This window comes from Colius striatus, chromosome 18 (assembly GCF_028858725.1).
Source record: "Colius striatus isolate bColStr4 chromosome 18, bColStr4.1.hap1, whole genome shotgun sequence".
NCBI lineage: Eukaryota > Metazoa > Chordata > Aves > Coliiformes > Coliidae > Colius > Colius striatus.
Genome location: NC_084776.1, coordinates 7,090,234 through 7,116,772, shown reverse-complemented (window position 1 = coordinate 7,116,772; position 26,539 = coordinate 7,090,234). Strand labels below are relative to the sequence as shown.

Genomic DNA, 26,539 nt, shown 5'->3' with positions numbered 1-26,539 from the left:
CTCCAGTGGCACTCTGCATTCAAAAGGCTTGTAGGACACCAGAGGTTAAAGCTTAAATTATGCAGTTTTAACCACACCAGTGTAACTGAAGTGACACAACCTTTGGGTGGGAATATTGGTGTGTAGTGCCCTTGCTGTGGTGTAACCTTGTGCTGACAGAGGTCGTTGGGGTGGAAAAGTCCTACCCCTGCCTGAAAGGGGATGCACATTTTGTACAAAGCAAGGCCTAGGTTTAGGCTGTGCTCAGGGAGCTGCAAAGCTTAATGAAGATCCTTAAAAGGACAAAAGGTGCTGCGTAAATTCAGGGGATTATTATAAATGTCACTGGGCTTTACAAGCTCTGGCAAAACTCACAGGAGGAATAACAAGACCTTTCACTTCACAGCCCTTCCTAGCATGCCTGCTTACAGCTTCGTGCTTCAACATAGCCACCATAAAATGTTGACATTTATAATTAGATGTGCATAATAATCTCTTTATTCTCAAACTGAAAAGACAGGGTGTGTCTTGAAACGTCAGTTCCTCCTCCTCGCCGAGGATCCCCCTCATCGGGATTGCTCACGAAACCATCGTTTGGCAAAAGGTCTCAGGGCCTGGTTCAAAGAGGTACCGAGGCTTTCAGCTTCCCCAGGGAGCTGTGGGATGGGCACTTAGTGAATAAAATCAAAGCCTCTGTGTGTTTTTAATCTGATTAGTTGATGATAATCCAGTAGTATCACGCAGCAAAAGCTGTCCAGCTTTATTAGGCAATCTCTTGTTTTAAGAGCATTTGGCCCTCGTGTTTCTCTTGAGGACTAACAGAAATGGCTGGTTTTTGGTGGTTTTAGTGCTTTGTGAGAACAGCATTGACTTGGGGCTTGGGCAGCTGGGGATCGGTGGATTTTGGTCCCGTGGGTGTCGTCAGCAGCTTTGTGCAGCTTCTCTGCCTCGGCGGTTGTTGCTGGAGGGGGCAAAGGGCTGACCGGGTCTGCCTGGGGCTGAAGGTGAAGGATCGCTCCCCGGGGCTGGTCCCGGACCACCAGCTCGGTCCCGGGTCGAAGATGAGGGACCGTCCGCCGGGGCCGGTCCCGGAGCACCGGGTCGATCCGGGGCCGAAGGCGGGGGGATCGCCCATCGGGGCCGGTCCGGAACCATGTCGGTCCCGCCTCCCGGAGCCGGTCCCGGACCGCCTCGTCTCGCCAGCCGGGCCCCGTTCAGAGGGAGCCGCTTGCCCGGGAGCCCCAGGGCCACCCCCCGACCCGGCGCGGTGCCGGTGCGGCGGGCTGCCGCGGCCCTGCCCACATCTGCCGGCGCATCACGGTGAGTGACAGCAGCCCCGGCCCTGCCCAGCCCGCACAACCCGCCGGGCTTTTCCAATCAGGCCGGGCCGGGGAGGGATTTCCTGCCGGGACGGGGCCAGCCTGAGCGGGACTTTACCGAGCGCCGAGCCGCCCTGCGAGCCTGGCAGCCGGCACCGCGCCGCTCGCTTCTCCCGCTCCGTTCGGCTCGGGAAGTTGCTGCTCGGCTCGGCTCTGAACTTGTCGGCGTGGCTCAGTCCGGAGCGGTCCCGCAGGGCTCGGTTCGCCCCGGCGCGGCGCGGCCGGGGAGCGCCCGCAGGTGAGTGGGGCCGCCGGGGCCGCCCGGCTCGGGCCGCTCGCAGCAGCGGCGGAGCGAACTCGTCTCGGTTCGGGGCAAAAGTCCTCCCCGAGTCCTCCCCCGAAGAGGGAACTACCCGTCCCGGGGGTCTCGGGGTGGGGGGAGACGGAGGCGCGAGCGGTGCCCCCATCGCTGCCGGCCTGGCCCCGGCGGCAGCAGCGCGGGGGCTCCCCGGGGGCTCCGGGGCTGGCGACCTTCCCCCTCCCGCCCCTTCGGGACCAGCCTCGCTGCCTCCTGCTCTTTCGCATCTTTCCTTCTCCACTTACGTAATTAGTTTGTTTTTGTTTGGGTTTATTGTTGTTGTTAGGTTTTGTCCCCCCTCCTCCCCTCTCTCCTTTTCCCCGGTGCTTCTGTTGGCCGCGGGAGTGTTTGGGATCCTTTGGTTCTCCAGGTGGATTCCTGGGCTGCGGGCTCAGCTCTGCTCGGGTGGGAGGGATGTTTGCTGTTGCTTTTCCAGCTTTGTGTGTTTCTCGAATTTTACCTTCACCGCTGCTCCTCTCTCGAGAGGCTGAAGAGGTGGAGATCGGTATTTGGAGCTCTTGGTACCTCCAAGCACCTTGCCGAGCCCTGCGTGCTCCGGGAGACGTGGGCAGCAGCACGGGGCTGTTTTCTAAGTGAGGCCACGCGAACTTTTTAAATACATGAGTAAACTCACACTTTTTTTGTCCGTGAGCACTTTGGAAGAGCAGCACAAAGCTGAAGGTGGTGCAGAGAGTTAAATGGAATAGTTTTGAAGAGGGTGCAGTGCAGGAAGGTTCAGGAGGGGATTTGTTTGCAGCGAGAGGTTAGTCAGAGTCAAGTGGCTGAAACTTTGTTGTAAGGTAGATAAGCTGGTGTGGGTGCCCCAGGACGTGGGGAGGGCACAGCTGACCTTGGTGGGCACTGGTCTCAGAGCCTGGCACACACTCCCCTGAGCAGCCCCCGTGCCCAGAGGCTCATCAGCTGAGCGAACTATGGGCCCTGGAGGAGTGATTATGAGGAGAGAACCCTGCAGCCAGGTGGGAGAATCTCAGCATCCCCTTGTCCTAGAAGCTAAGCCAGTACTGGAGTGTTATCTCACCAGCTGGCCTGAATACTGCTGCACCCTGGGGAGGGCTGGGGCACCGGGTGCCTGTGCTCGTGGGCAGCTGCAGCTTCCAGCTTTACAGTGGGTGGGCTGAGCAACACTCCTCTTCTGGTTTTGCTTTCCTTGACCCAGGCAGGACCTCTCTTCCCACTGTTGCCTTCTCTCCCCTGTGGTTTCCATCCTCAAAACAATGACCTCGATTGCTCAGAGGAAGCGACACCCGCTATTACATAAAGGGCTGAGGGTGAGTGCTCTGGAAAGGGGGATGGCACGTCTGAGCCGTGGCTGAGGGATCCAGAGTCGGTCCTGATCTGGCCTGGATCAGCACAGGGGGAGTTGTGGGCAAGGGCCTTGCAGCTGGCACAGTGTTGTGCTCCCTGCCCTGCTTCACACACGCTCCTCCTCAGCCCTCGGAGCAGCTTGCCAATGCATGGCCCTGAACCAGGAGGGATTTTTCTCACCACCTAGTTTGGGCAGCTCGGGTGCAACTGAGAGGTGTGAACCACTGCCATGGGACCCTGTACCCTCTCTGGGTTACACTGGCTGGCCAGGATGTGGGCTTCATCCTGTTCTCCTGAGCGTAGTTGTGCTGCTGAATTACACCCAGTGCCTCACTTGGGCTGGAGAGAGCTCATGTACTGGTTAAAGTCTGTCTTGGGTCCCAGGGCACTGAGCTTCGGGGGTGTTTTGGAAGGTGAGGGTTTACATTTACATGGGAGGGAAAAGGTGCTGGGCAGGGTGACCTGTTCCCATGGGTTGCAGAGGACTTTGGAATAACCTCCCCAGCTCCATTCTTTGGGTACTGCCACCAGGGAAGGAGAGGAGGAGATGCCATGGTGCTCTGAGCCCTTTGTGCTGCCTTTAACAGAGGGGACAGCATGTGTGGCCCCAGGAGGATGGGGAAGGAGCTGTACCCCCATCCCACTCCTTGGCTACCCCCTGACAGCACCCTCAGGAGGTTTCCTCTGCAGGTTCTTTCCTCTCTGTTTCACACGAGGACGAGCCAAGTCCCGCCAGGACTAAATATAGTCAAAGTATTCGTTGTTCGGCGCAGATACAAAAGCTGTCGCGACGCAGCCGAGAGGTAAATGGCCTTTGAGGGCTGACTCTGCTCTTCCCCTCCACAGGTCCTGGGCTGCCGTGCCGGGGCCCGGCCGTGCACAGAGCTCCCCAGCGTGGCTGCAGTGCTGTCGCCAAGAGGAATGCCGAAACCAAGGGGCTAATGAGCACCAGAGAGGGAGGATCTATGACTTCCAGATGGCGACGAGCCCGTAATCCCTTTGGGAAGAATTAGGGACTCATCAGGGCAGCAGAGCCTGGCGAGAAGAGCAAAGCACAACACCTCCGGCTCCGGGACTGCTGCGAGAGGCTGAGGGCGTCCCGATGCCGACTGTGTCAGCCGCTGTGCCCTGAGCTGCTTGGCTTTGTCTTGGGAAGCCCTGGTGCTGCTGGGAGCCTGTCTCCGAGCACTGAACTATTTCTTGTTTTAATTGATCGCATGTTCTCGTACCAAACCCCATCCGGGTCCTTCTCCCGATGCAGAAGGGGACTTCTACCCTCAACAGAAATACTTCTTCCTTCTGGTTTTTATGTTCCATGGGATTGTAAAGCATTTTTCGTGCTGGATTTTGTCTCCCATCAAAGTGTGTTTTGAGGAATTACGGACTTATTCCCATGGCCTTATAAACCTCTGGGATCTGAGGGTCTCTGCCTCTGCACCGCCACTGCTCTCACCTGTCTGCGATGGGGCGGGAGCAGGAGCTGATCCAAGCCGTGAAGAACGGGGATGTACCTGGTGTGCAGAAGCTGGTGGCCAAGATCAAGGCATCCAAGAGCAGTGAGTACCTGGGTGCAGAGCTGTGGGTTCCCTCTCCCTGGGGTCGGGTACCGCCACCTCTCCCAGGGTGTGTGTCCCAGCAGGGGGCTTGGGGTCGTCCCTGCTGGGTGCAAGCGCTGTCCCTGAACCCCAGCACAGGGGTTACAGCATTGCTGGGAGCGCAAGCACAGCCTATACAGATGAATGACTGGGCTGTAAGTGATCCTCCCTGCAGGGCTGGGGTTCCCCTTGGGCGTGGGGCCAGGAGCTCTGAAGCGTGGGCTACTGAGTGGGGATGGGTGAAGGGAAATGGCAGCAGCGACGGGAAGCAGAGCTGCTTGTGGAGTAGGGGGACACGCTGCTACAAAGAGTCTTTAGCAATTGCCACTGACTCCTGGCTGTATTTATCTTGTGGAAAAATTATCATCCCAGCCAGTCAACTGGAACCAATCGTCAAGCCTTGAATTTCAGTCTGGTAATGTTTAACCCTTCAGCAGGGCTGTTTCCTTGCACGTGCTCTCAGAAAGGTCAGCAGCAAGCACAGCTCACAGGGGTCCCCAAGGGCACTGGGGTCCTGCAGGCACCCCACGGTATCTGGAGGAGATGGGGAAGGTGGAGGAGCAGATTGTGGCTGGTGCCACGGTGCCCTTGTAGATATCTGAGCTCCCAGTTGCTGCTCGTGACCTACAGAGAAAGGGAAACTGGGAAAAGTAAATAAAAGGGCCCTCGGTGCAGTGTGTGGCCAGGGGAAGGTGCACAGTGTCTGCCCAGGCTGCAGGAGCTGCTCTGGGCTGGGGGCTGCAGGACTCCCTGCCCAGGGCTGCTCATTGTGGGGGGTCTCTCGAGTGTGTGTGGAAAAGCTGGAGCAGAATAAACTATCCTGGGAAGGGAGAGGGGAAACTTGGGCAGGAGAAAAAGCTTTAATGCTTCTTAGGAGCGTCCTGGGACAGAGGGAGGCTGGTGCTGAGAAATATGAGTTAGGCTGAGGATTATAAACGTGAGAAGAGGATCAGCTCCCCTGGGTCAGCTACTGGAAAGCTTTGATTGCAGCCAAAACTTTGCAAATCCCGACTGCTGGGCGTGTGAGAGGGCTGAAGGTTGTGTCCTTCCTAGAACAGGGAGTGTCTGGTGCCCCCTCCCTGGATGAAGGGACTGGGGGCCGTTGCCCCTGCTTGCAGCTCGGGGTCTGTGCCCGTACAGGGTCCCTGAGCTGCAGTGAGAGCAGTTTGCCTGCGCAGGCGGGCTGAAGGACACCCTCAAGGCAATAAATAACGTCAGGATGGCTAACACAGCTCCGCTCCCCCATGCTGGTGTCCTGCGGGGTGGGCAGGCTGGGTGGCTCTCCCCGTCCTGCACACCCAGAGGGGTGAAGTTGCTCGTTTCCTCCCATCCCCTCCAGTGACTCTCTCCCACTTTAACCCTATGTTTTCTCTCTGGCGTCTTCCCCTCCAGCCATGGGGCACCCACGTGAATGTGTGTGTTTAACTCTGCCACGGCAGCAGCTCCCTCTGCTCATTTCCATTTCATTCCTTTATAAGGAGGAGGGGGACAAAACACCCAGCGTCCTGCAAGGCCACCGCTGCAAGCCCTTGGGGCTTGCCTGGTCCCAGGGGCATGGAGGGCATCACTGCTCCCCATCCCTTACAGCTCCGTCTCCCTGCTCTCCCCGATGCCAGGAGAGCTGAGCATTTGCTGCTCGTTCTTGCTCCTTCTCCATGTGACGTGCTGAGATGCTCATTTGGGGTGGGTGGGTTATTTTTTTTTCCTTCCAAAAATCCCTCTAAGAGTCCTTCTGCTGTCTCAGTGGATTGGGAGCTCGGTCGCTGTGATCAGCCCTCCGGGGCTGCCTGTGCCTAAAAAAGTCACGGCACGTAAGCAGAGCTGAAGCGCCAGTCCCGGCAGCAGCAACTTCAGGGACGTGTTGTTTAATATTCCCCGGGCGCAGCCGCCTCCCCGCGCAGGCGCTGCCGCACAACTGGGTCACGGCACCTATTATTATAAGGCGGTGGGGCAGGCAAGGAGAAAGTTTTTGGGGGCAGGAGTAGGGAGGGGAAGGGCAGGCGAGGGTGGATGTTCTCCCTGCATGGAGGAGATGTTACGATGGTGGAGTGGTCACTTCTGCAGCCAAGGAAGGGGTCTCCTTCAGGAAGGCCGGAGCTGGCTGTGCTCTGCTGAGGTTCCCCGGCGCAGCAATAGAAACGTCCCGCTTTCTCGTTTCCTTCTCTGTCTCCCCTCCCCTCTGCGTTGGAGCGCTGTAGAGTTTAATTGAAATTGTTAAACGACCCGTCACGGCTTTGGCCCTTCTCCTCGGTGATCAATCACGGCCCTGGGCCGGCCGCTTTGCCAACAATGCGCCAGTCGGCCAGGCCAGGGCGGCCGCCGCCACACCGAGGGGCCGCGGCTCCCGGGGCAGGCGAGAGGCAAAGCCCCCCGGCTGTGGCCCTCCTGCCTGGGAAGGGATGATGGCTTCTGGACGGTGCCTGGCAAGATTTGGATGTCCCTATCCCTGGGGATGGAGGGGATGCTGGGGTGATGCCCTCATGATAGCCAGAGGCTGGAGGAGCCATGGAAGGCGCTGGGAGCTGGACTCACTGTTTGCCTTCCTTGAGGGAGTGGTGACAGTTTTTGTTTAAACGTGTGCAAAGTGCAAAGAAAGGGCAGCAGCTGAGCAAACTGGCATTAAACTCCCAAGGACAGGGAGCAAAGCCCTGCTAGAGTTCAGCTGCTGCCTCGGCAGGGTTTGGCCAACTTTGGCCAACCACTTGCCTCATTTCACCAGCCATGTTGAGGCTTTCCAGACCTTGGATATATCAAGGAATAGGGGTGAGAACCTGGGATGCAGCTTTGTCTGGACTGTGACCTATCAAGTCTCTAGCAGAGCTTGCAGGGGGTCTTGGCTTGGCCTGGGTTGATGCCCCTCATTGCTGCATCCTGGCAGCACAAAGCACAGAAAGGTTTTCCCTGGAGCAGTGCTGGCTCTCAGATGCTGCTCTCACCTGTCTGGCTGGGCAGGAGAGGAACGATGCTGTTCCACGTGCTATGAGCCTGCAGTAGGCAGATGTGGGATAACTCCCTCCCTCCCTCCCTCTTATATTCCCTCCTAATCCCTAGTAGCTGTATCAGCTTAAGCCCCAAAGCGTGAGGTTTAATATCTCTCCTGTGGCCTTTGCCACTGGTGCTCTGTGTCCCCATCCTCTACTGAAACTCGCCCTCCTTTAAGGTCTTGCCAGGTTTCTTGCATCTCTCAGCAGCAGCAGGTCCATAGTTGTTTAGGGAAGAAGTTGCTCCTTTTTACAGTTTGGGGGTTATTTTGCAATGATATTGGATGTGCCTTTGTGACAGCCAGCAAGCCCAGCATGCCAGCAGGCCCCCCTCACCAAGGAGGAACACGCTTCTCTTGGCTGCTGCTCCCAAGGGACGTTTGTCTCGAGCCCTGGGTGCTCCAGCTGCTCTGCATGGTCTGGCTGTGGAGGGGAAAAAGCCAGGACTAGCCTTGGGCAGGATCCTTATCGTTTCAGGCTCTGTTACACCCGATGGCATTCCCTGCTGGCAGTGGCACAGGGATGTCTGGGCACCCTGCCCGCTCCGGTCCTGCCCCGGGCGGTGCAGGCAGTTGGACCCGGCTCTACCACCCAAGCCCAAGTGTGGCCTTGGCCACATCCCTTGAAGCCCGAGTTTGAAGGCCGAGTTCCCAAGCGTCCTCAGCCGTGTCCTCCCCTCCTTTCCCCGCGCACCGTCGGTCTGACGGGCTGGACCGGCTCCACAGCCGTGCTCCAGCTTGGAAAGGCCCTGGGTGCGCCCGCGGAGAGACGCCGAGAAACTCTGCCGAAACGGGCAAAACTCCCTCTTCCGCCGAGCCCGAGCCAGGAGCGGGGCGAGGCACCGTGCCCGGGGAGCCAGCGACCCTGCAGCCTGCTGAAACCTGCTTCTGAACCAGCCCAGGGTGGGTAGGAAGGGGAGAAAAGAGGCTTCAAAGGCTCCGGCGAGCTCAGCGGCTGTGGGGTTGGATGGCAGCGGGGCTGCAGCTGTGCAGCACGGGGGATTCCATCCTTCCTTCCACCTCCCACAGCTCATGGCCTCCCCAGGATGAGGGTCTCAGACCTTCAGTAGCCTGGTGTTTGCTTGGTGGGTTTTCCCATCCACATCCTGGTTGTCCCAGCTCATGAAGGGCTTTAGCCTCTTTCCTTTCTGCCTCTCTCCTTGGGAAGGAAAAGCCCTGTGTGGGCAGCGGTGGCGAAAGCAGTGAACGGGGCGGTTGCATTTCAGAGGCGGCCTCTAAGGGGTGTTGTGTTTGGAAAGGGGCCCGGCTGCCACGGCAAGTGTCACTGTGCCAAGCCTGGGAGATAAGGCCCAACCAGCCAGGCACAGGGAGATGCAGGAGGCCATGCTGGGCATCCCCTGGCTCGGCAGACACGGCCTCCTCGGAGTGCCCAGCCCCGTGCCCCTCTGCACCTCAATTCCCTGTGTTCACAGGTTCACATCTTCTGTTATGGGTGTGTATTTTTGTCTTCAGCCTTTGGAAACGTTGGCAAGGCAGCTTGTGGCTCCTTGCTGCCAGCCTGGGCCACCTGCAGCTGCCTTTTCCCTGCCTGGGTAAAAGAGTTGGTGGGGTGGAAGGGCTAATTCTGGGGAAGGGAATGAGTGTGGGGGCTGCTTCAGGCCCCGCTGCCTTCCCATGGAGATGCCTGGCAGCACTGGGGTATTCCAGGGATGTCTCTCAGGGGGGTGCAGAAGTCCCTCGGGGCCATGGATGGAGCCGGTCTGGTGGCTGTCCTAGATGACACAGACAGGACGCTGAGGTTTGGGGCAGGAGGGACATTGCAGTTCTTTGAGCGCTTCCTGGTGACTCAACCCAGAGCAGAGGCTCAGCTCCCCTTCCCGAGGGCTGCAGAGCTGTTTTGACTGTCTGACCCAGAAACACAGGACGATTTGGATGTTGAGAGCTGGAAGGCAGACAGGAAGGGCAGCCCTGAGCCACGGAACAGCCTGTGCCCAGCTGCTGGCGGCACACGGCTGCTGTAACGGGGACGGTGCTCCCCAGGGCTGATCACAGGCAAGGGAGACGGGGACGTGGCAAGGACACTGCCAGAACAGGCATCCCATCCTCTATCTGGGGCTGGGGATGTGCTAGGGGCTTGGGGCTGATTGTAGCTAGGAGGGAGCTGATGGATAAAGAGACTGGGTAGCAGTGACCTATGCAAAAAGGTAGTTGGCCTAATGGGTTTGGGGATGCTGTGTGTGTGCTGCCAGCACTCCCCAGCTTTTAGAATATCATCCCAGAATCATTTCAGTTGGAGAAGACCTTTAAGATCATCAAGTCCAGCCACTCCCCTCACCCTGCCAAGCCCATTGCTAACCCACAGCCCTCAGCACCTCATCTCCATGGCTTTGTAATAGCCCCAGGGATGGGGACTCCCCCACCTCCCTGGGCAGCCTGGCACAGTGTTTTCACAACCCTCTCAGTGGAACATTTCTTCCTCATCTCCAATCTAAACCTCCCCTGGCACAACTTAAGGCCGTTTCCTCTTGTCTTGTTACTTGGGAGAAGAGATTGACCCCCACATTGCTACAACCTCCTGTCAGGGAGTTGCAGAGAGTGCTCATGTCTCTCCTCAGCCTCCTCTCCTCCAGCCTAAACACCCCCAGTTCCATCAGCCATTCTTCATAAGGCTCAGTGATCCAGACCCTTCCCCAGCTCTGGTGTTGAGGATGCTCCAGCCCTTCAGTGTCCTTCTTGCAGTGAGAGGCCCAAAACTGCACACGCCATTCAAGGTGCAGCTTCACCAGTACCTAGTACAGAGGCACAATCACTTCCCTGCTCCTGCTGGCCATACTATTTCTGATACAAGCCAGGATGCCATTGATCTCTTTGGCCACTGAATTATTGGATCTTGGGAGCAATCAACAAGCATCCTGTGTGGAAGATGGTTTACAGCCGGCCGGGAGCGCGCAGTCGCGCGCTCCCGGCCGGCTGGAAACCATCTTCCACACAAAATCACCCCAGTAAAGAGTTAAAAGAGGGGCTGGATGTGTGTGTGTGTGTGTATGAGCATGCACGCGCCCTGCTTTGTTTTCAAAAGCTCCTCTGCAGGCCTGGCCCCCTGCCAGACCCAGGCCCGCCTCTGGCAAAAAACTCAGGCAAAGGAGTATGAAAGGGGCAGAAACTAAATAACAATCAACCACCTTTTTACAGCTTTTTTTTTTTCTTTGCTGGCTGCAAATAAGTGGGTGGGGAGGAGCTGTGAGCACTTCAAATCCCTCTTCTGGCTCCCTCAAAAACATGGTGCCTGGGATGGAGAGGGAGGGACGTGTATGAACCTTTAGGCTGCAACATCATCCGAGGTGTCCCAATGAGTCACAAACCTGCCTGGAGATGCCCAGACTGCTTGGAAATGGCTCTGCCAGGGTGATCTTTACCCTCTCAGGGAAGGGCTGGACACCCTCACCCATCTCTTACTCCTGTGGGACGCCCCGGGGGGGTTGTGTCCAGGGGGGTGGGTGTGCAGGCACCTCGGAGCTGTTTGCAACCTGGGGAAGAAAGGCTGGAGCTGCAGCGATAGCCAGATAAGGGAGCAGGGAGAACCTGCACACATGGCAGGTATGTGGCTCCTGCAGCATCCCAGGCCTGGTGCAACACGTCCGCTGTGCTTCCGCCAAGCGCTGCCAGCGCTGCCGCTCCCTGCCAGGCCCAGCCGAGGCTGAGCACGCAGCCGTGCCCACAGCCCTCCCCGCCTGCCATCCCGGGAGCTGGGGCCCGTGTTGGCTGACCCCGGTGGGCGGCTGTGCTGTGAGGGGTGAAAGCTCCGGGGCTTTCGGCTGGTTGTGTAAGGGGCTCTGCTCGTGAGGGGAGTTGGCACAGAGGTGCTCTCAGGAGCGGGGCTGGCTTGGGCTCCCACACCTGCTTTGCGGGTGCCTCTTGCCCTCTTGGAGTGTCAGTGCCAGGGTCTATCTGCCTCTCAGCCACGGCTCTCCCCCTCAAGCAGCCCGTCTCAGGACATCATCTTGTTTCTTTGCCAAGACAGGGATGGACAAACCTGAAGCAAGTTTTCCAGCTAGAGCCAAACTGGGTGCAAACAGCAAGAGGGAGACAGTTGGTTGGGAGCCCTATAGACCTTCTCCTCCTGTTGTTGTTCTCTCTGTAGGAGCCCTATAGACCTTCTCCTCTCTCTCCCAGGGCAGGACACTCACCTCACAGCCTGTGCAGCCTCTCAGGGACTTCCCCAGATGCATCTCACTGTGGTGAGGCCATGTGAGCACCACTTGCCTCAGTGGCCTCTGAAAGGGGCCAGTTCTCAGCTGGTGGCTAACTATTGCTGACATGGGGGACACGGGTGTGTGGTGAGCCCACGCTGCTGGGTTAAAAAGAAGGAAAAGGCTCATCCTTAAAGAGGAGGAGACTCCTGTACACACAGAGGAGCTGCCTCCAACCCTGCTCTATGTCTTCAAACCTTGAGGGATGCTCAAGCCTTGGGAGGATCCCTCAGCTTCCTCCTCAGTGTTGCTGGGCCACAGGCAGCTCACTGTCTCAGAGCATCTGTCTCACTGGTTATATTTAGTGGTACTTTTTGGGTTTCCTATAGACATTCTGGAGCTGCTTCTCTGTTCCCTCCGCCCCAAACCTGGTGTGGAGGTGTCAGGATCCAGTTCTAAGCTCCTGAAGTCGTGGCTCTGCTCTTTCCTGCTGCAGCCCACTCTGAACACCCATGGGGCTGACTTCACACAGGGTGTTGGTATCACCCATGTGTTTTGTCCTGGATAAACACCTCCTGGGAGCAGTGCAAGGGGTGCCTCTGCTCAGCCCCACGTGAGGACAATGCAGGCACTGGGACAGAGACTGACATGTGATTGGACATGATGATCTTAAAGGTCTTTTCCAACCATAACGATTCTATGGTGTGGCCATCAGCCTCCTGAGCCTCCTGCATGGGAACCATGTGCTCGCAAAGCCGATGCCTCACCATCCAGGAAGAGGCGTGCAGCTTGCAGGGCTGCTTTGCTCTCCCAGTGCTTCCCCAGCAGGGCTGGCACAGCTCACAGAGCCGTTTGCCGGCAGGGCCTGCGGATGAGGCAACCTGCCGTGACTCCCGGGCCGGGCTGGGAGGCACAGGGTGGCACGGGGCAAGAAGGGGTGTCTTTTCCTATGAAAAGAGGAGGGAGGTGGGGCCCCTTCCCCTGCTGCACCCCCCTTGCTGGCCGCTGCTCCCCGGGGTGCTGCGGGGCGGCAGGAGGGGGTTTCTGTGCTCGGCTCCCTCGCTGCCTCGGCCGCCAACTCGGGCTTGCCGGGGCCGTTCCCGACACGCAGCCGCCGCGCTGGGAAGGCGTAAACAGATCGGGTTGCCGGCAGGGGTCCAGGCAGCGGGCAGGCCTTGGCTTGCATCCCACCGCCGCCGCCGGGCCGTGGGGAGTGCCGAGGTGAGGGGATGGGATGGTGGGGGACAGCCTGGCAGTGGGGACCCCACAGGCAGCAGGGGCTGTGTGGGAAACCAGGCACGGCCTCGGTTTGATGAGGGGCTGGAGATGCTGCTCCTGCCTCAGTTTACCTCTGGTACTGAGGTGGGCCTGTTCTCTGGGGGTCTGGAGGGGTTGATGTGCTGTCCCCTCCAAACCCCTTCCCCGTCCCTGCATGGGAAGCTGCCCACTGGAGCTCAGCCTGTGGACTGGAGCTCCTCAGATGCAATCCCCCTTTACACATCACAGTTCTAATCTGATGCCTTTGCCCTTGCTGTAAGTCAGCCCTTGTCCCTGCAATGCTACACGAGGGGACGGGGCTGCTCCATGTCACCCTTGTCCCCAGCTGGTCCCTGAGCAGCTGCCGGCCGGCTCTGGCGCCCTGGCTGAGCGATGGGAGGAGCCCACTGCCCTCCCCTCAGCCCCAGAGCAGCTGGGACAAGGGCAGGGGGGCAGGAACGTGGTGCCCAGAATAGCTCGGCAGCCGCTGAGGCCCCCACGGGGATGGGGAGATGGGCAGGGGGTCCTGGTTTGGGTTCATGCTTGCACCATGGGGATGGGGAGATGCCTGTCCTGGGACATACAGCCTCACAGGCTGCTGAGTGCATTTGTCAGGGACACACAGGGTGGTGCAGTGCATCGTGCTGAAATAGCCACAGTGTCCCTCTCCTGTCCCCTGCAGACAGAGTCCTGCTGCAGACCAGGTCCCCTGGAGAATCCTTCACTGCTGCAGCTGGGTGAAAGCGCCTTGCTCCAGCTGAGGCATGAGAGAAGTGCCCCCAGCCAGATGTGCAGCAGAATTTTGGTGATGGCTTCTCCTACTTCAGCCAGAAACCTGAGGGGGCAGCTGGAGTCTGACCTGACTGGCAAAGAGCTCTCATGCTGGGCACAGGCAGAGCAGCGCTGCCATCCCCAGACTCAGCAGGGAGAGCAAAGAGCAGCAGTGGGTTTGTCTGCTCGTCGCAGGCTGGAGGGAGCTTGGCCTGTGCCCGCTGGGGATGGGTCTGTCCCTGTTCCCTTCCCACTGGTGGCAGTGTGGAGTGGCTGGGCAGTTCCCACTTATTTTGGTAGGTGACCTTGCACAGGGGATGGGAGGAGCAAGGAGGGACAGGTGCCCTCTGTGCCCTTGCCATCGCCAGAGAGGGGATTTAGAGAGGGGTCCTTCCCATCCCTCATGGCTTGGAAGCGTGAAGCTGCCCCTGCTGGGTGAGATTCTCTTGCTCTTTCCCAGTGCAGATGCCACGAATGGCTGCAGCACCATGGCATCTGCTGGAGCAGTCGCCCATCCAGCATCCCTTAGCACCAGCAGGAGCCAGAGGACACATTTTGTCTCTGTCCAGGAGGGAAGGAAACAGTTTGCTCGAGCTGCTCAGATCCAGACTTCAGATGGAGGTGGGGAGCTCGTACATGGTCTGTGGGAAGGAGGCTCTAGGAAGCAAAGTTTGGCAACAGAGGGTAAAGCCTTCAAGGCAGCAGCCCCCCAGGAGTGGAAAGCCCTGCTATGGGAGGAAAACCCAGTCCCCAGGCAGTGTCTGCTGTGTGTATCCCGGGAAACCCTGCAGGATTGTCCCCGCACGGGGCTGGCAGCAACACACAGGGTCAGAGTTGAGGAAAGGCATCCAAAGGGTATTTTTAACTGTGTGTGGATCCAAACTGTGTCCACGCAGCTGCCAGCAGCAGGTTGAGGTTAGTCCTCAGCTGCCCAGGGGCTGGTGGTGGCAGGGGCTTTGGGGAAAATTCGGTTCCCAGTCGCTGGGGCCTGGGGAAGCAGTGACAGCACTTGAACCATCGACCTGCGTGACCTCGAGTGAACAGCTTCACCTCCCGGTGCCTCCCCTCCCATCCTGTGTGTGTCTCGCCCAGATTAGAGTGTCCAGGGTGGGGACAGGCTCTCAGGTCACCCCAGCAGCTCCTGCTCCAGCCGCACGGCAGCTTCCCGGGGCCAGCACTGGAGGATATTGCAGGATTTCCAGTCGCCACATCACCATGTGCTCCGAGCACCACCGGCCGGGGCAGCTCCCTGCTGCCACCTGCACGTACCAGGCTGGTGGTGGTGGGCACAGAGAGCCCCACCATGGGACATGTAGGCAGGAGGGCCACGGCAGTCCCATCCCACAGCCTCAGCCTTCCCCACTGCGTGATTCGCTGCAGCCGTCCAAGCTGCAGCAGAGGGCCGGATCCTCGCTTCACTTCCTTGAGCTGGCAGGGTGTTGCCAGCTGCTCTTGGCTGCTCTCGTTTTTATCTGGGGCTCATTGTCAGAACCATAAAATAAATAGCTACGTGCTCCTCTTGAGCGTCAAAACCCTCCAGGTGCAGGTGGGTTGCTGCGTCCCTGCCCGCCCTCCCTAATTAACTGTTGCTCAGCAAATCCAGACTCACTGACCTGCCCTAATCTTCCCATGCACAGCAAGCCCTCAGCTGCTGGCTCCTGTCACTCGCCTCCCGTGTCCCTCCAAGCCCCTCACGTCCCCCACGAGCTCGTATCATGTTCACAGCCCCGTGCACATGCTGGAAGGTGCAGCATCCCCCCACCGAGGTTGTTTTCCTCACCAGCAGCTCCCTCCGTGCCCACGCTCACGCTGCTCTCACCGTCCCCCCGCATCCTGCTTCCCCTCTTTCTTCCTCCCATTGACCTTCTGCTGGTTGGATTATTTTCCCCCAGATGCTGCAGTCTGCAATTTTCTCAGGTTGAATCTGCCTGGGTTTGTTCTCTTAATCTCTCTAAGTCCCTGTTGTGTTATTTCTGCCCTCATTGATCTGTGCAGCATCCTCCACAGATTATATTAACGCACGATTTGCTTGGTGCTGCAGCACTCAGAGGGCGTCCGGAGGTGCAGCCCCTTCCCTGGCTCCTTGGGAACCCAAGTATGGAACCAGTTGAATGGGAGCCAAGGTGTGTTAGTGCTGGACCTGTGTTAGATGCTGTGCTGGTCCCCGTGTCCTGCAGCCCCTGGGTGGCTCGTGGCCCCCGGCGTGCCCAGCTTGGCCGCCAGCCCCCGCTGCTATCGCCCCATCTCTTCCCGCTCGGGAGCCGTCCTGTCCTTTCGGAAGGATGAGGGAAATGGAAAAGGCTCCACCTCTTCCCTGGGCAAATACAGCTCCTCTGAGTTCATATCCTGGAGAGTGGAATAGCCAGGTCCCAGCAGGGACGGTGACTTCACCTCCCGGTAACGCGTTTCCCCGGCCAGCTGGGAAAGGAGCCCTTGTATCTCCGAAGGAGCCGCCCGGCTTCTCCCACCCGACGCCTTTCCCAGCTGTTTCCATCCTGGCTGGGGCTGGGGGATGCGATTTCAGCTCCTTGGGGAAGGGGTGTTACTGCTTCCTCCTGCTGGGGTGCATTGGGTTAGGCAGCAGGTGTGAACCCCCACATTATTACAGTGGAGTGTTCATCCCACTGTACAGCCAAGATCCTTCTGGGGTCCTGAAACTCAGAACAGGAGCCCATGTTTGGCATTTGTGAGGGGCAAATCGAGTCCCAAAGGAATCTTGAGGTGCTGTTTCCCCCCTTGGCCTTTGCCCCCTCCATCCCTGCTGCGGCTGTCAAGCCCCAGGGGTGAGAGCTGCACCTTCTTCCCAGCTGCGGGATGGGGACGGGGTTTCCGACTCTGCTTTTCCTTTCATTGTTCTGGGAGCCTTTGCTTTGAACAAGCTGCCTGTTTTTTCCTGCTTTGCTGCTGGGGGGAAGTGGTGGGGGGAGATTCGGGGTCTGACTGGGGGTCCTGGGGCAGCTGGGCTGGGGGTGAGCTATTGATGTCTGTGCTGTGTGGGGATGCTGCCCCTGCTCCATCCTGCTGTCAGTCTATTGAAAATACTCCATTGTTGGATTTTCCTTGGGAAAAAGGCTCCCAGTCTTTTCCAAAGAAGGAAAAAGGCTCCCACTTGACTCCATGATCCTGCTGCTGTGTCCCTAAACTCCCCTTTGCTTGTAGCAGACCCCCAGCCCAGCACAGGGAGCAGGACAGGTGTCTTGAACCTCTCCACTGCCTTTGCCGTCTCCTGCCTTGACCATCATCCACCATCATATCTGAATGTGTTTCCAGACAGGAGAGCATAGAGGACCTGTTTGTCAGCGCTGCTGGGGAGCCCATCCACAGGGATGCTGCAGAGCCTCAAACCCCAGCACCTAGCCAAGAGAGCAGCCCTGGCATTCAGACATCCCTGGCATTCGGGTACCTGTGTTTGGACGTGATGATCTTACAGATCTTTTCCAGATGCTGTGATTCTATTTGGGCACATGTGGCATTTGGATACCCACAGGGACGGGTGCTCAGCCAGGTATTCTGGGTGGCAGCACCCTGGCAGCCAAATTCCCCCACCATACCCCTGAGGGAAAGAGGGGGCTGTGCCTGCCCAGGGAGCTGGGCACAGCATTCAGCATGGGGGCTGGTGGCTACCGCAGCTGGGGTCAGGAGCCCTCAGCTCTTACCCAACCTCCATCCTGAGCCTGCTGGGCAACTTTGGTTGAGTTTCTTAATGTCTCTGTGGCCGAGCTCCTTCCCTATCGTCAGGGGTGAATCTCCTGAACATATTGGGAAGCTGCCCCCGCAGCAGCCGGTTTGCCGGGACAAGCCGGGTGTGGGTGGCCACAATGGATGTGCCTGTGGACAGAGAGGCGACAGGGAAGGGTGATTCCTGCACAGGAGGGGTGGACATCACCTCTTTGGGTCTTGATTTTGGGTGTGATATCGAGTCTCTCCTGAGGCACAGCACAAACCCACTGTGAGCCACGGCAGGGCCAGCCCAGGCCCTCGGCACAGGTCAAGGCCACGCAGGGCAGGTGGGGTGAAGCTGTCACCTCCTGGTACCTCCAGCCTCAGGAGATGGCTGATGCTCTGTGGGATCACAGCTGATTAGCTCCTCCAGCTGGTTTATTGGTTTAGTGGTGACAGTCCCCAGGTGTATTTTATTTTCCCAAGAGAGGAGGTGCATGTATTTGGTGTATCCAGAGCACAGGGTCCCTCTCCCGTCACCCAGGGCAGCAGGATGGTGTTCCTGCAGTACCCAGACCTGTGTGCAGGGAACTCATGGCTGGCAGTGCAGAGATGTTTGTGGATGGATATTCAGGGATGCTCATGGTGCAGGGATGCTCAGGTTGAGGGATGTTCTCCTCCTCTGCTCAGCCCTGATGAGGCCTTGTCTGGAGTCCTGTGTCCAGTTCTGGGCTCCCCAGCTCAAGAAGGACAGGGAACTGCTGGAGAGAGGCCAGTGCAGGGACACCAAGGTGCTGAGGGGACTGGAGCATCTTCCTTATGAAGAAAGGCTGTGGGACCTGTGGCTGTTCAGCCTGGAGAAGACTGAGGGGAGACCTCATCAACCCTTGTAGGTATCTAAAGGGGATGGGGGGGACACTTTTTTTCTGTAGTGCCCAGTGACAGGACAAGGGGTGATGGACATGAGCTGGAACACAACCAGTTCCACTGGTACAGGAGGAGAAGTTCCTTTGGTGCTGAGGTGAGGGAGCCCTGGCCCAGGCTGCCCAGGGAGGGTGTGGAGGCTCCTTCTTGGGAGGTTTCCAAACCCACCTGGACACATTCCTGTGCCCCTGATGGAGGGGAACCTGCTTTAGCAGGGACTTGGGCTGGATGAGCTCTGCAGCTCCCTTCCAACCCCCACCATGCTGGGATTCTATGGTTCTATGCTCGTGGCTGTCAGTGTAGGGATGCTCATGATACAGATTTGCTCAGACCTGCATGAGGACGCTCATGGCACAAGGATACTTGCAGCCAGTGGTGTGTGGATGTGATTTCCCAGAGGAAGGGGAAGGGACAAGGGTCTGTGACACAGGACCAGCAGAAAGGAGTGCTTTTTCAAGTGATCTCTGGCAAGGAGCCGTGTATGTGCTTACAGATCTCTCTGTCCCGCACAGACAAAGGCTTGCAGCAGAGCTCTGCCGTGGCCATGCTGGGTGGACAAATCCAGGGGGGTAGGTCCCAGCAGAAGCAGTGCTTTCTGGAGCCTGACCGTGTGAGAGCCAGGGCAGGAGTCTCCAAGGGGTGCTTTGCAGGGTCGAAGGGATATTCGGCATTTCTTTCCCCAGCCCAACCCGGGCAGGTGTGTGCTGCTCTGTCCCAGTGAGCACTTAAACGCTTCGGGGGGGCCGTGTCTGTCTGCAGGACCTCAGGGCTGAGCCCAAGGCTGTCCTTTGGGGAATGAGGTGTGTGGTGAAGGGTAAGGGGTGCCGCGGGGCCCCGCGGCGCTGGCGCAGGGCGTGCGGGGGCACGGCTGGCTCCGTACCGCAGGCGCCGGGCGGGCACCGGCGGGTGAACACGGGGCTGTGCCGGGGGCTGCCAGGCGTGCGGCTGCGGCAGCCGCCCCGGGTCCCCCCCGCAGCCCAGCCCGGCCCCAGCGCCGTGCGTGCAGCCCAGCGCCGCGGGGAAACTGAGGCACGGGGGCAGGGGGTGGGACGGGCGCCGTGCGGGGCTGGCTCGCAGCGTGCCGGCGGGGCACCGCGCCCTGCGCCCGTTCGTCAGGGCTGTGCCGGAGCCGCTCCGCGCCTGCTGCTGCTGCTGCTTGGCAGCCGGAGCCGCACAGAAGCTCGCTGTCTCCCCCGAGGCCTCGCTCAGCCCCGGCCCCGCGCCGCAGAGCCGCGTCCTGCCCGGGCAGGCGCCCGCGACTGCGCCCGAGGGGCCCGGAGCGGGGCGGGGAGCCCTTGGAGGGGTGAGCAGGGGAGACCCACGGCCAGAGTTAACCCTTGGGCGGCATCGAGACATGTTTTCCCCTGGAAGCATCTCCTCCAGCGATTTTCCGACGCTGTGTCTGTGTTTTTGTGGGTCCATCGTTCCGCGATGGGAGTGTGCGCGTGGTGGGGAGTGGGGGGTGTGGATCAGCCCCACGAGTGCTCCTGCCCCAGTGCAAACGCAAAGAAGGTGACAATGCAGCTGGGAAGGGTCCAGGGATCAGCCCCACCCCCCAAGCCCTTTCCCAGCTTAGCTCTGTGTTCTGGCCAGAGCCACACGGTCGAACCAGCCAGTCAGGGAGGGCTGTGGGACTGGCTGGTCCTGTGCAGAGCCCCAGAATATCTGCGTGGGAAGGGCCAAGGAGCCTGGAGCTGCCAGGACACTGACAGGGAGAGAAGGGGCTGAAGAAATGGGGAGAAAACCAGGGCAATCAGTCAAAAGGAGCACATGGAGAGAAGGAGGAAGTGCGATGCCAGGGAAGTGCCCATCAGCTGCCTTCCTGCCACCACATCCCAGGGGCACGATGGAGGGCTGGTGGCACCCCGTGCCCCATTGCTTCCCCCCATGCCCCACTGAGGCAGGGCTGCCCCTGGGCTGCCTTCCCGGCCCTGTGTGCTGTGTGGTGCTGAGCTGTGCAGCACAGTGGTGCTGGTCATGCTCCATTCCCTCCATCCCTCCACTCCCCTCACGCAGTGCCAGAGTGCCCGACCCCTTCCCTACCCATGCTCTACCTCCCAGCCTGGCTGCAACCCCCCAGCTCTCTAAGCAGCAGTTTACCCAGCTACGAGCCAGAGCCAAACCCTTTCCCATCCTGCCTGAGCTGGAGACGAGTGTTGTTGCATTCACGTTTTGGGAAGAGCCGCAGGGGATGATGCTCTTGAATCCACTTTTTGGGACCTGCTGCTTTCCCAGCCACCCACACTGTGTCCTGACCAGGGAGCTAATTTAAGGAATGTTGCTGGGGTAGAGGAGCAAACACACACATCTGGCTGTGCAGAGGCTGACAGCTGCCTCCTGGGCCTGGGGAGCAGGCAGGGACACCCACCATGTCCCAGGACACCCACAGTGTCCCAGCCCTGCTTACTGGACCCCACTGGCCGGCCCACTGCCCTTGGAGTAGGGGATTAGGGATGGGATTTTGGGGTGAGCTCTCTCTCTTCAAACAGTGGGCATTGCACAACTCCAGGACCAGCCCCTGGGGGCTCTGGGTTACTTCTGCCTCTTTCTCACTCGTGCCCCATGGGCATCTCCATCCAGTCCTTCTCTTCCTGGCATTACCCACCCAGCCCTGCTCAAGGGGTTTAGGCTCAGCCCCTCCTGCCATGGGTAAGGACCCTTCTCATCCTCCTCCTCGCCATTTCTCAGCAGCAAAACCCAGTGGCAATTCTCAGCTGCAGCTGATGGGAACAAACCCATATTGGCTTTCAGTTCCCACCACACAGAGCATGCTTCACAGATACCTCGTTATAACCCCCCTGGAAAGGCAGAGGGATGGCTCAGGGGGCTTCATGGGCATTGCCCACAGCTTAGGGAAACCCCTTGTTTAATTTTATCTTCCCCCACATCCTTTGGGGATGCAGCAAACACTTCCCAGCCCTTCCTGCTCCCCCCTTGCAGATCCATCCCAAAACGTTTTGGGGGCAGGATGAGGCCTTTGCCCCCCACAGCTGACCCTGCTCCTGGCTCTGCTGTGTGCCCCCAGTGCCATCGTGGCTCTGTGAAGGTGACGTGGTGGGGCTCAGGGGTCGTGGTTGCTGCACAGTTGGATCAATTGACGAGGGAACTGTTACTGTTATTTTCTTCCTGGCTGGTGAGGCTGAGGGAAGCAGCTTGTCCTCGACACAGACCCTGGGTTCTTGGGAAATGTGGAGGTGGGAGGGGGAGTGTGAGCTCTGTTTTGGGAGCCGGTTCCTTCAGGAAGGGCTCTGGGGTTGGTGGAGCTGTTTGCTGCTGCTGTGAACAGCCCCTGCAAGAGGTAATTAGGGTGATCCCGACCTGCTCCCCTCAGCTGTGGCTACAAGTCACGAGTCCTTCACCAGCAGCCACTCCAAGCCCATTTTGTGTTAATTAGGCTGTTTACAAAACACTTTAAATTGCAGTAATGAACTTACCCTTCCTTGGGTTCCTTTAATTATCCATTTGCATGATGAATGAGCTGGCCCCCTCTTCAGCTTTCCTTCAGGCAGAGGGGCCATGCAGCAGAGCCTGGCTTTGTATGGGAACTGCTGTGTGAGGTGGGCAGAGACCTCAGGAGAGGAGGAAAAGAGAAGGGAATGGAGAAGGAGACGGAGGAAGAGCAGCTGCAGCCCTAGAGATCTGCCCAGCTGTGAGGGAGGGGGCTCCTTCCCCAGGACCCCACCACGTTTCAGTGGGGTTTGAGCAGCTGTTTCACCCCAGGCTTGGAGCCCAGCTCTTGGACTTGGATTTTCCATAGGAACCGGCACAGAAACCTTTCACAGCCTTTAATCCTGCTCAGCTCAGGGATGGGGCTGCCTGGAGAGGCAGAGGGGGAGCGGTGGCATTTCTTGCCCCCTGCATACCTTCCCCTTTCTTTCCCTTTTGACTTGGCGGCTGAATTCCAGAGATGTTAATCCCTCTCAACCCCTCGAGAAGAATAAAACTCCTCTCTGTGTGGGAGGAAGGAATTCATTGGAATTAATTGCAGGCAGGAGCTGGGGGTGTGGGTGAGGCCGTGCCAGGGTGGGGTGAGCATCCTCAGTGCTTCCCCAGAGCCGGGGAGGATGGGCTGAGGGGACGGGGATCCCGAGGTGGCACAATTCTCACATTCATGGCTGGAGGCTTCAGCCTCTGCCCCAGCCATAGAAATGCCAACCATGTGGTCTGTGGGCCGGGCCTGGGCAGCAGCAGCAGCGAGCACAGGGAGCGAGTGGGGGGTGAAATGGCCCCACTCAGCAGTTTGGAGGTGTTGCTGCCTATAAAGGGAAGTGCTGTGTCACCCAGGCAGACAGGAGCTGTGGGGTCCGACCCATCCCGGCAGCACACAGAGATGGGGCAGGACAGAAGGAGGAAAGGGTGTGAAGTTGAGCTGGGGCAGCCCGTGGAGGGTTCGTGAAGGTGAAGGTGGAGTGAGAGGAGAGGAGAGGCTGCCGGGATGGGCCAGGCACTGTTCTGTGCACTGGCAGGTCAGCGTGCCTGTGGGATGGGGTTCCTGTGGGGCCCTGGGGGCTGTGTGGGCTCTGCCTCCTGCCCTGACCTTCACCTCCTCTCTCTGCAGAGCTCCTGGGATCTACCAAGCGCCTGAACGTCAACTACCAGGATGCAGACGGGTGAGTGTTCCCTTGGCTGAGTGCTGGGTGGGTTTGCTCTCTCCAGGACACAGTCAGTTCTGCAGCTCTGGCTATCATAAAGCTTTCAAGGGTAGGTGTTGAGCCCCAGAGAACGCAACAGCATCCTGCAGGCAGGGCAAGCCCTGCAAAGGCAGACCTTGCCTGGATCTGAGCTCAGGGCTGTGCTCAGTCCATGCTGCAAAGCAATTGGAGGCTCTTCTGCATCCTCCTGGGTGGGGATGGGGGTGAAAGGCAGAGCTCCAGCCCCTGCACAGTACCCCAAGTGCTGGCTGAAGTATGGAGGAGCACTAGGCCAGCCCCAGCACCTGCACGTGCTCCTGCCTGTGTCCAACATCCCCAGAGCAAAATCCCTTTGTTTGGGGGATGTTAGGGAAAGAAAAGATGAGGTTGCCAAGTGACCACAGCATATTTGTGCAGCTCATCACTTCCAAAATCCAAGCACTTAATAAGTTGGGTACAGAGAGTTAAAGAAACCACAAAGGCCTATAAAATAAACAAGCATGTTAATCTTATTGAATTAGCTCTGACCTGTGAGTTATTAGCGTTGCTTTGTATGCTGTTGTTGTACCTAATTTCTCCATGTTTGCTTTCTGAGGCCTGTGGAGCAGGAGGTGTCTGTGATGAGTCCTCTCAGGCTAGCAGGGGGCTGAAAACGTGCAGGGTGGCTCTGTCTGAAAACAATACTGTGCAGATGGAGCTTAATGGAGGAAAAAAAACCCATAATATTAGAAGCAATGATTCTGATAAGGGACAGAGCTTGTGCTCAGGCAGCTCCAGGAGGGCTGCTGATGGGATGAGGGGAAAGGGTTTGTCTCCCCACGTGAGGGGCGTTCACTGCACAGGCAGCACGTTGGCTGTCGCTGGGGACGGGAAGGGGAGGGTGGGGAGGTGAGACCCAGGCGTGGGGATGGCTGTGGGTGCCCTCCTGGGAGAGCCACGCTGCTGGCAGTGCCCTTGGCATCCCCTGGCTCATGGCTTGGGGATGGTGAGCTGGGCAAGTGGGGGTTTGTGCAGCTGCCTCTGGGGACTCCCACAGGGGTGGCTCAGGGGGATGTTGCATCCCCTGCACTCCCACTTTGAGGCTGGGGCTTCAGTGCGGGCTCGGGGATCATGGTGGCCGCCTTGAGGGCAGGAGAAGGCATCTTTGCTGGGGTTAGCTCCATTCTGCAGTGCCCAGAGACTGCACAGAGATTTGGGGGTGCTCTGAGGCCACAGATCGGGAGGAGAGCCATGCTGGCTGAGCTGTGTCCCCAGCACGGGGATGGCACAATGCTGAGCTCATTGGAGCCCCAGGATGGTGCCATCCAGAGCCCCCCACACCCCTGGGAGCAGCGCACGGGCTGATCCCTGGCGGCACAGGGACCCTGGCTGGGCCATAGCCCTTCACGTGACAGCACAGGGCAGACAGGCCCCTTTCACAGCCCCCAGACACAGGCCTCTTTCATTGCCACAGCCTCCCACGCTGTGCTGTGGGCTCCCAGCAGTGCTGCTGGCACAGGGAGGGGGCTGCTGGCACAGGGAGGGGGCTGTTTGGGGCTACAGGAGCAGCCATGGGACGATGTGTTTTCTGGGTGCTGTGAGGGGCACAGCTTCAGGCTGCCTGGCTGCACAGGGGAGAGGAGGGATGCAGCTCAGCATCCTGTATGAGGAAAGGCTGCAGGACCTGGGGCTGTTCAACCTGGAGAACAGAAGGCTGAAGGGAGACCTCATCAACACTTAGAGGCACCTAAAGGGTGGGTGTCAGGAGGATGAGGTGACATTTTTTCTGTGGTGGCCAGCGACAGGACAAGGGGTGATGGACATGAGCACAACCAGTTCCACTGAAACACAAGGAGAAAGTCCTTTGGTGTGAGCTGAGGGAGCCCTGGCCCAGGCTGCCCAGGGAGGGTGTGGAGGCTCCTTCTCGGGAGGTTTCCAAACCCACCTGGACACATTCCTGTGCCCCCTGCTCAAGGGGAACCTGCTTTAGCAGGGGCTTGGGCTGGGTGAGCTCTGCAGGGCCCTTCCAACCCCCACCACTCTGTGATTCTATGATCCTGCCTGCTTCTGGGAGCAGAGGCTGAGGGACCCCGCTCTCTGGGATCTTGTTGGGGGCACAGGGCCCTTGCATCACTGAGCCCCGAGACACGGACGTCACGGAGGGATCTGTCTCTGTTTTGCCGTGGGGAAACTGAGGCACTGGGAGCAGGGAATCGGGAGGGACGCAGCCATGAGCCGTGGTGACTGCCCCAGCCCTCGGCCCGTGTCCCGGTGCAGAGGGGGCCGTGAGGACGGGGCCGGGCTGAGCCGTGCCGTGTGCCGCAGGTTCTCAGCACTGCACCACGCGGCCCTGGGCGGCAGCCTGGACCTCATCTCCCTGCTGCTGGAGGCGCAGGCCACCGTGGACATCAAGGACAGCAACGGTAAGGGACGACACCCCCCCTCCCCGGCCCAGCCGTGAGCCCCTGGCCTGAGCCCTGCTGAGCGCCGCTGGGTCCCCGCAGGGATGCGGCCCCTGCACTACGCGGCCTGGCAGGGCCGGCTGGAGCCCGTGCGGGTGCTGCTGCGCGCGGCTGCCTCCGTCAACATGGCCTCGCTGGACGGGCAGATCCCGCTGCACCTCTCAGCCCAGTACGGACACTATGAGGTGGTGAGTGAGCCCAGAGACCCCCCTGCCTGCGTCTCTGCGGGGGGTGAGCAGGAGGGGAGGGGGGTGAGGGACGGGATGACGCTGAGCCCCTGTCCCACGTTGCTGCCCCGCAGTCGGAGATGCTGCTCCAGCACCAGTCCAACCCCTGTCTCATCAACAAGGCGAAGAAAACTCCTCTGGACCTGGCCTGCGAGTTTGGGCGGCTGAAGGTGGGTGCTGCGGGGCTCTGCTCTGCGCCGGGAGCTTCTCCAGGGCTGGCGCTGGGGACTGAGCGCTGGGTCCCACTGAGGCTGCCCTGAGCCTCAGAGCCCTGTGGGCAGCACCTGCCTCCTCCCATGGGTGGGCAAGGCCAGATCCTGAGTGTGGGAGCCGCATGTTTCACTCCTGACCTCACAGGAGGGCAGCGTCGGGCTGGGAGAGGAGCCAGGAGTCCTGCCCTCTCCCACTTCCCTGCAGCCTCCTCTGCCCACCCCAGCTTTGCTCCTGGTTAAGCACAGACAGGCTGATCCCCACCAGCCCCCAGTGCCCGACCCCACTCAGCTGCTCAGGGTGCCTGGCACAGCTTGTCAGGATGGGCCATCCCATGCTCTGGGAGACCCCAGCCTGGGCAGCACTGCTGGGCTGGAGTGCAGACAGCCAGACCATCCCGTGCCCCACCAGAGAGGGGGCTGAGGGGATATTTCCATTTTTGGAGTATCTATAATGTCTGCAGCTATAAACAGGGCAGTAAAAATAACTCTTCTGCGCCTCTGGGCTGCCCTGAGACGCTGAGAGTCACTCTGGGCTTGGAGAGACTGGAGTTTTTTTAGGGCTTGGTCTGAAAAGCCTGATTATGGGAAGACTATTTCTGGCCATTGTGACCTTTTACGGCCCCTCGCGACACTGTGGCCCTGCCCTGGGACTGCAGATGGAGGGGAGCAGCAGTATGAGGAGCAGAGGGAGGGAGGGACAGTTGCTAG

The 26,539-nt window shown here is 59.2% G+C and overlaps 1 protein-coding gene across 6 annotated transcripts in view; it reads left to right on the top strand.

Moving 5' to 3' along the window:
* The first annotated feature begins 1,382 nt into the window (after window positions 1–1,382).
* The window catches only part of CASKIN2 (CASK interacting protein 2), a 34,422-nt gene continuing 9,265 nt past the window's right edge, over window positions 1,383–26,539 (top strand). For 4 of the 6 annotated variants that reach the window (XM_062010568.1, XM_062010570.1, XM_062010569.1 and 1 more), the window contains exons 1-6: window positions 1,383–1,596; window positions 3,829–4,538; window positions 22,879–22,930; window positions 25,256–25,353; window positions 25,435–25,580; window positions 25,694–25,789. In XM_062010568.1, the coding sequence (XP_061866552.1) occupies window positions 4,445–4,538; window positions 22,879–22,930; window positions 25,256–25,353; window positions 25,435–25,580; window positions 25,694–25,789 (486 nt within the window). In that variant the 5' untranslated portion in view covers window positions 1,383–1,596; window positions 3,829–4,444. Of the gene's footprint in view, window positions 1,597–2,833; window positions 2,946–3,348; window positions 3,396–3,828; window positions 4,539–22,878; window positions 22,931–25,255; window positions 25,354–25,434; window positions 25,581–25,693; window positions 25,790–26,539 lie in introns of those variants that run through there. The other 2 variants (XM_062010566.1, XM_062010567.1) reach the window with 2 other exon arrangements.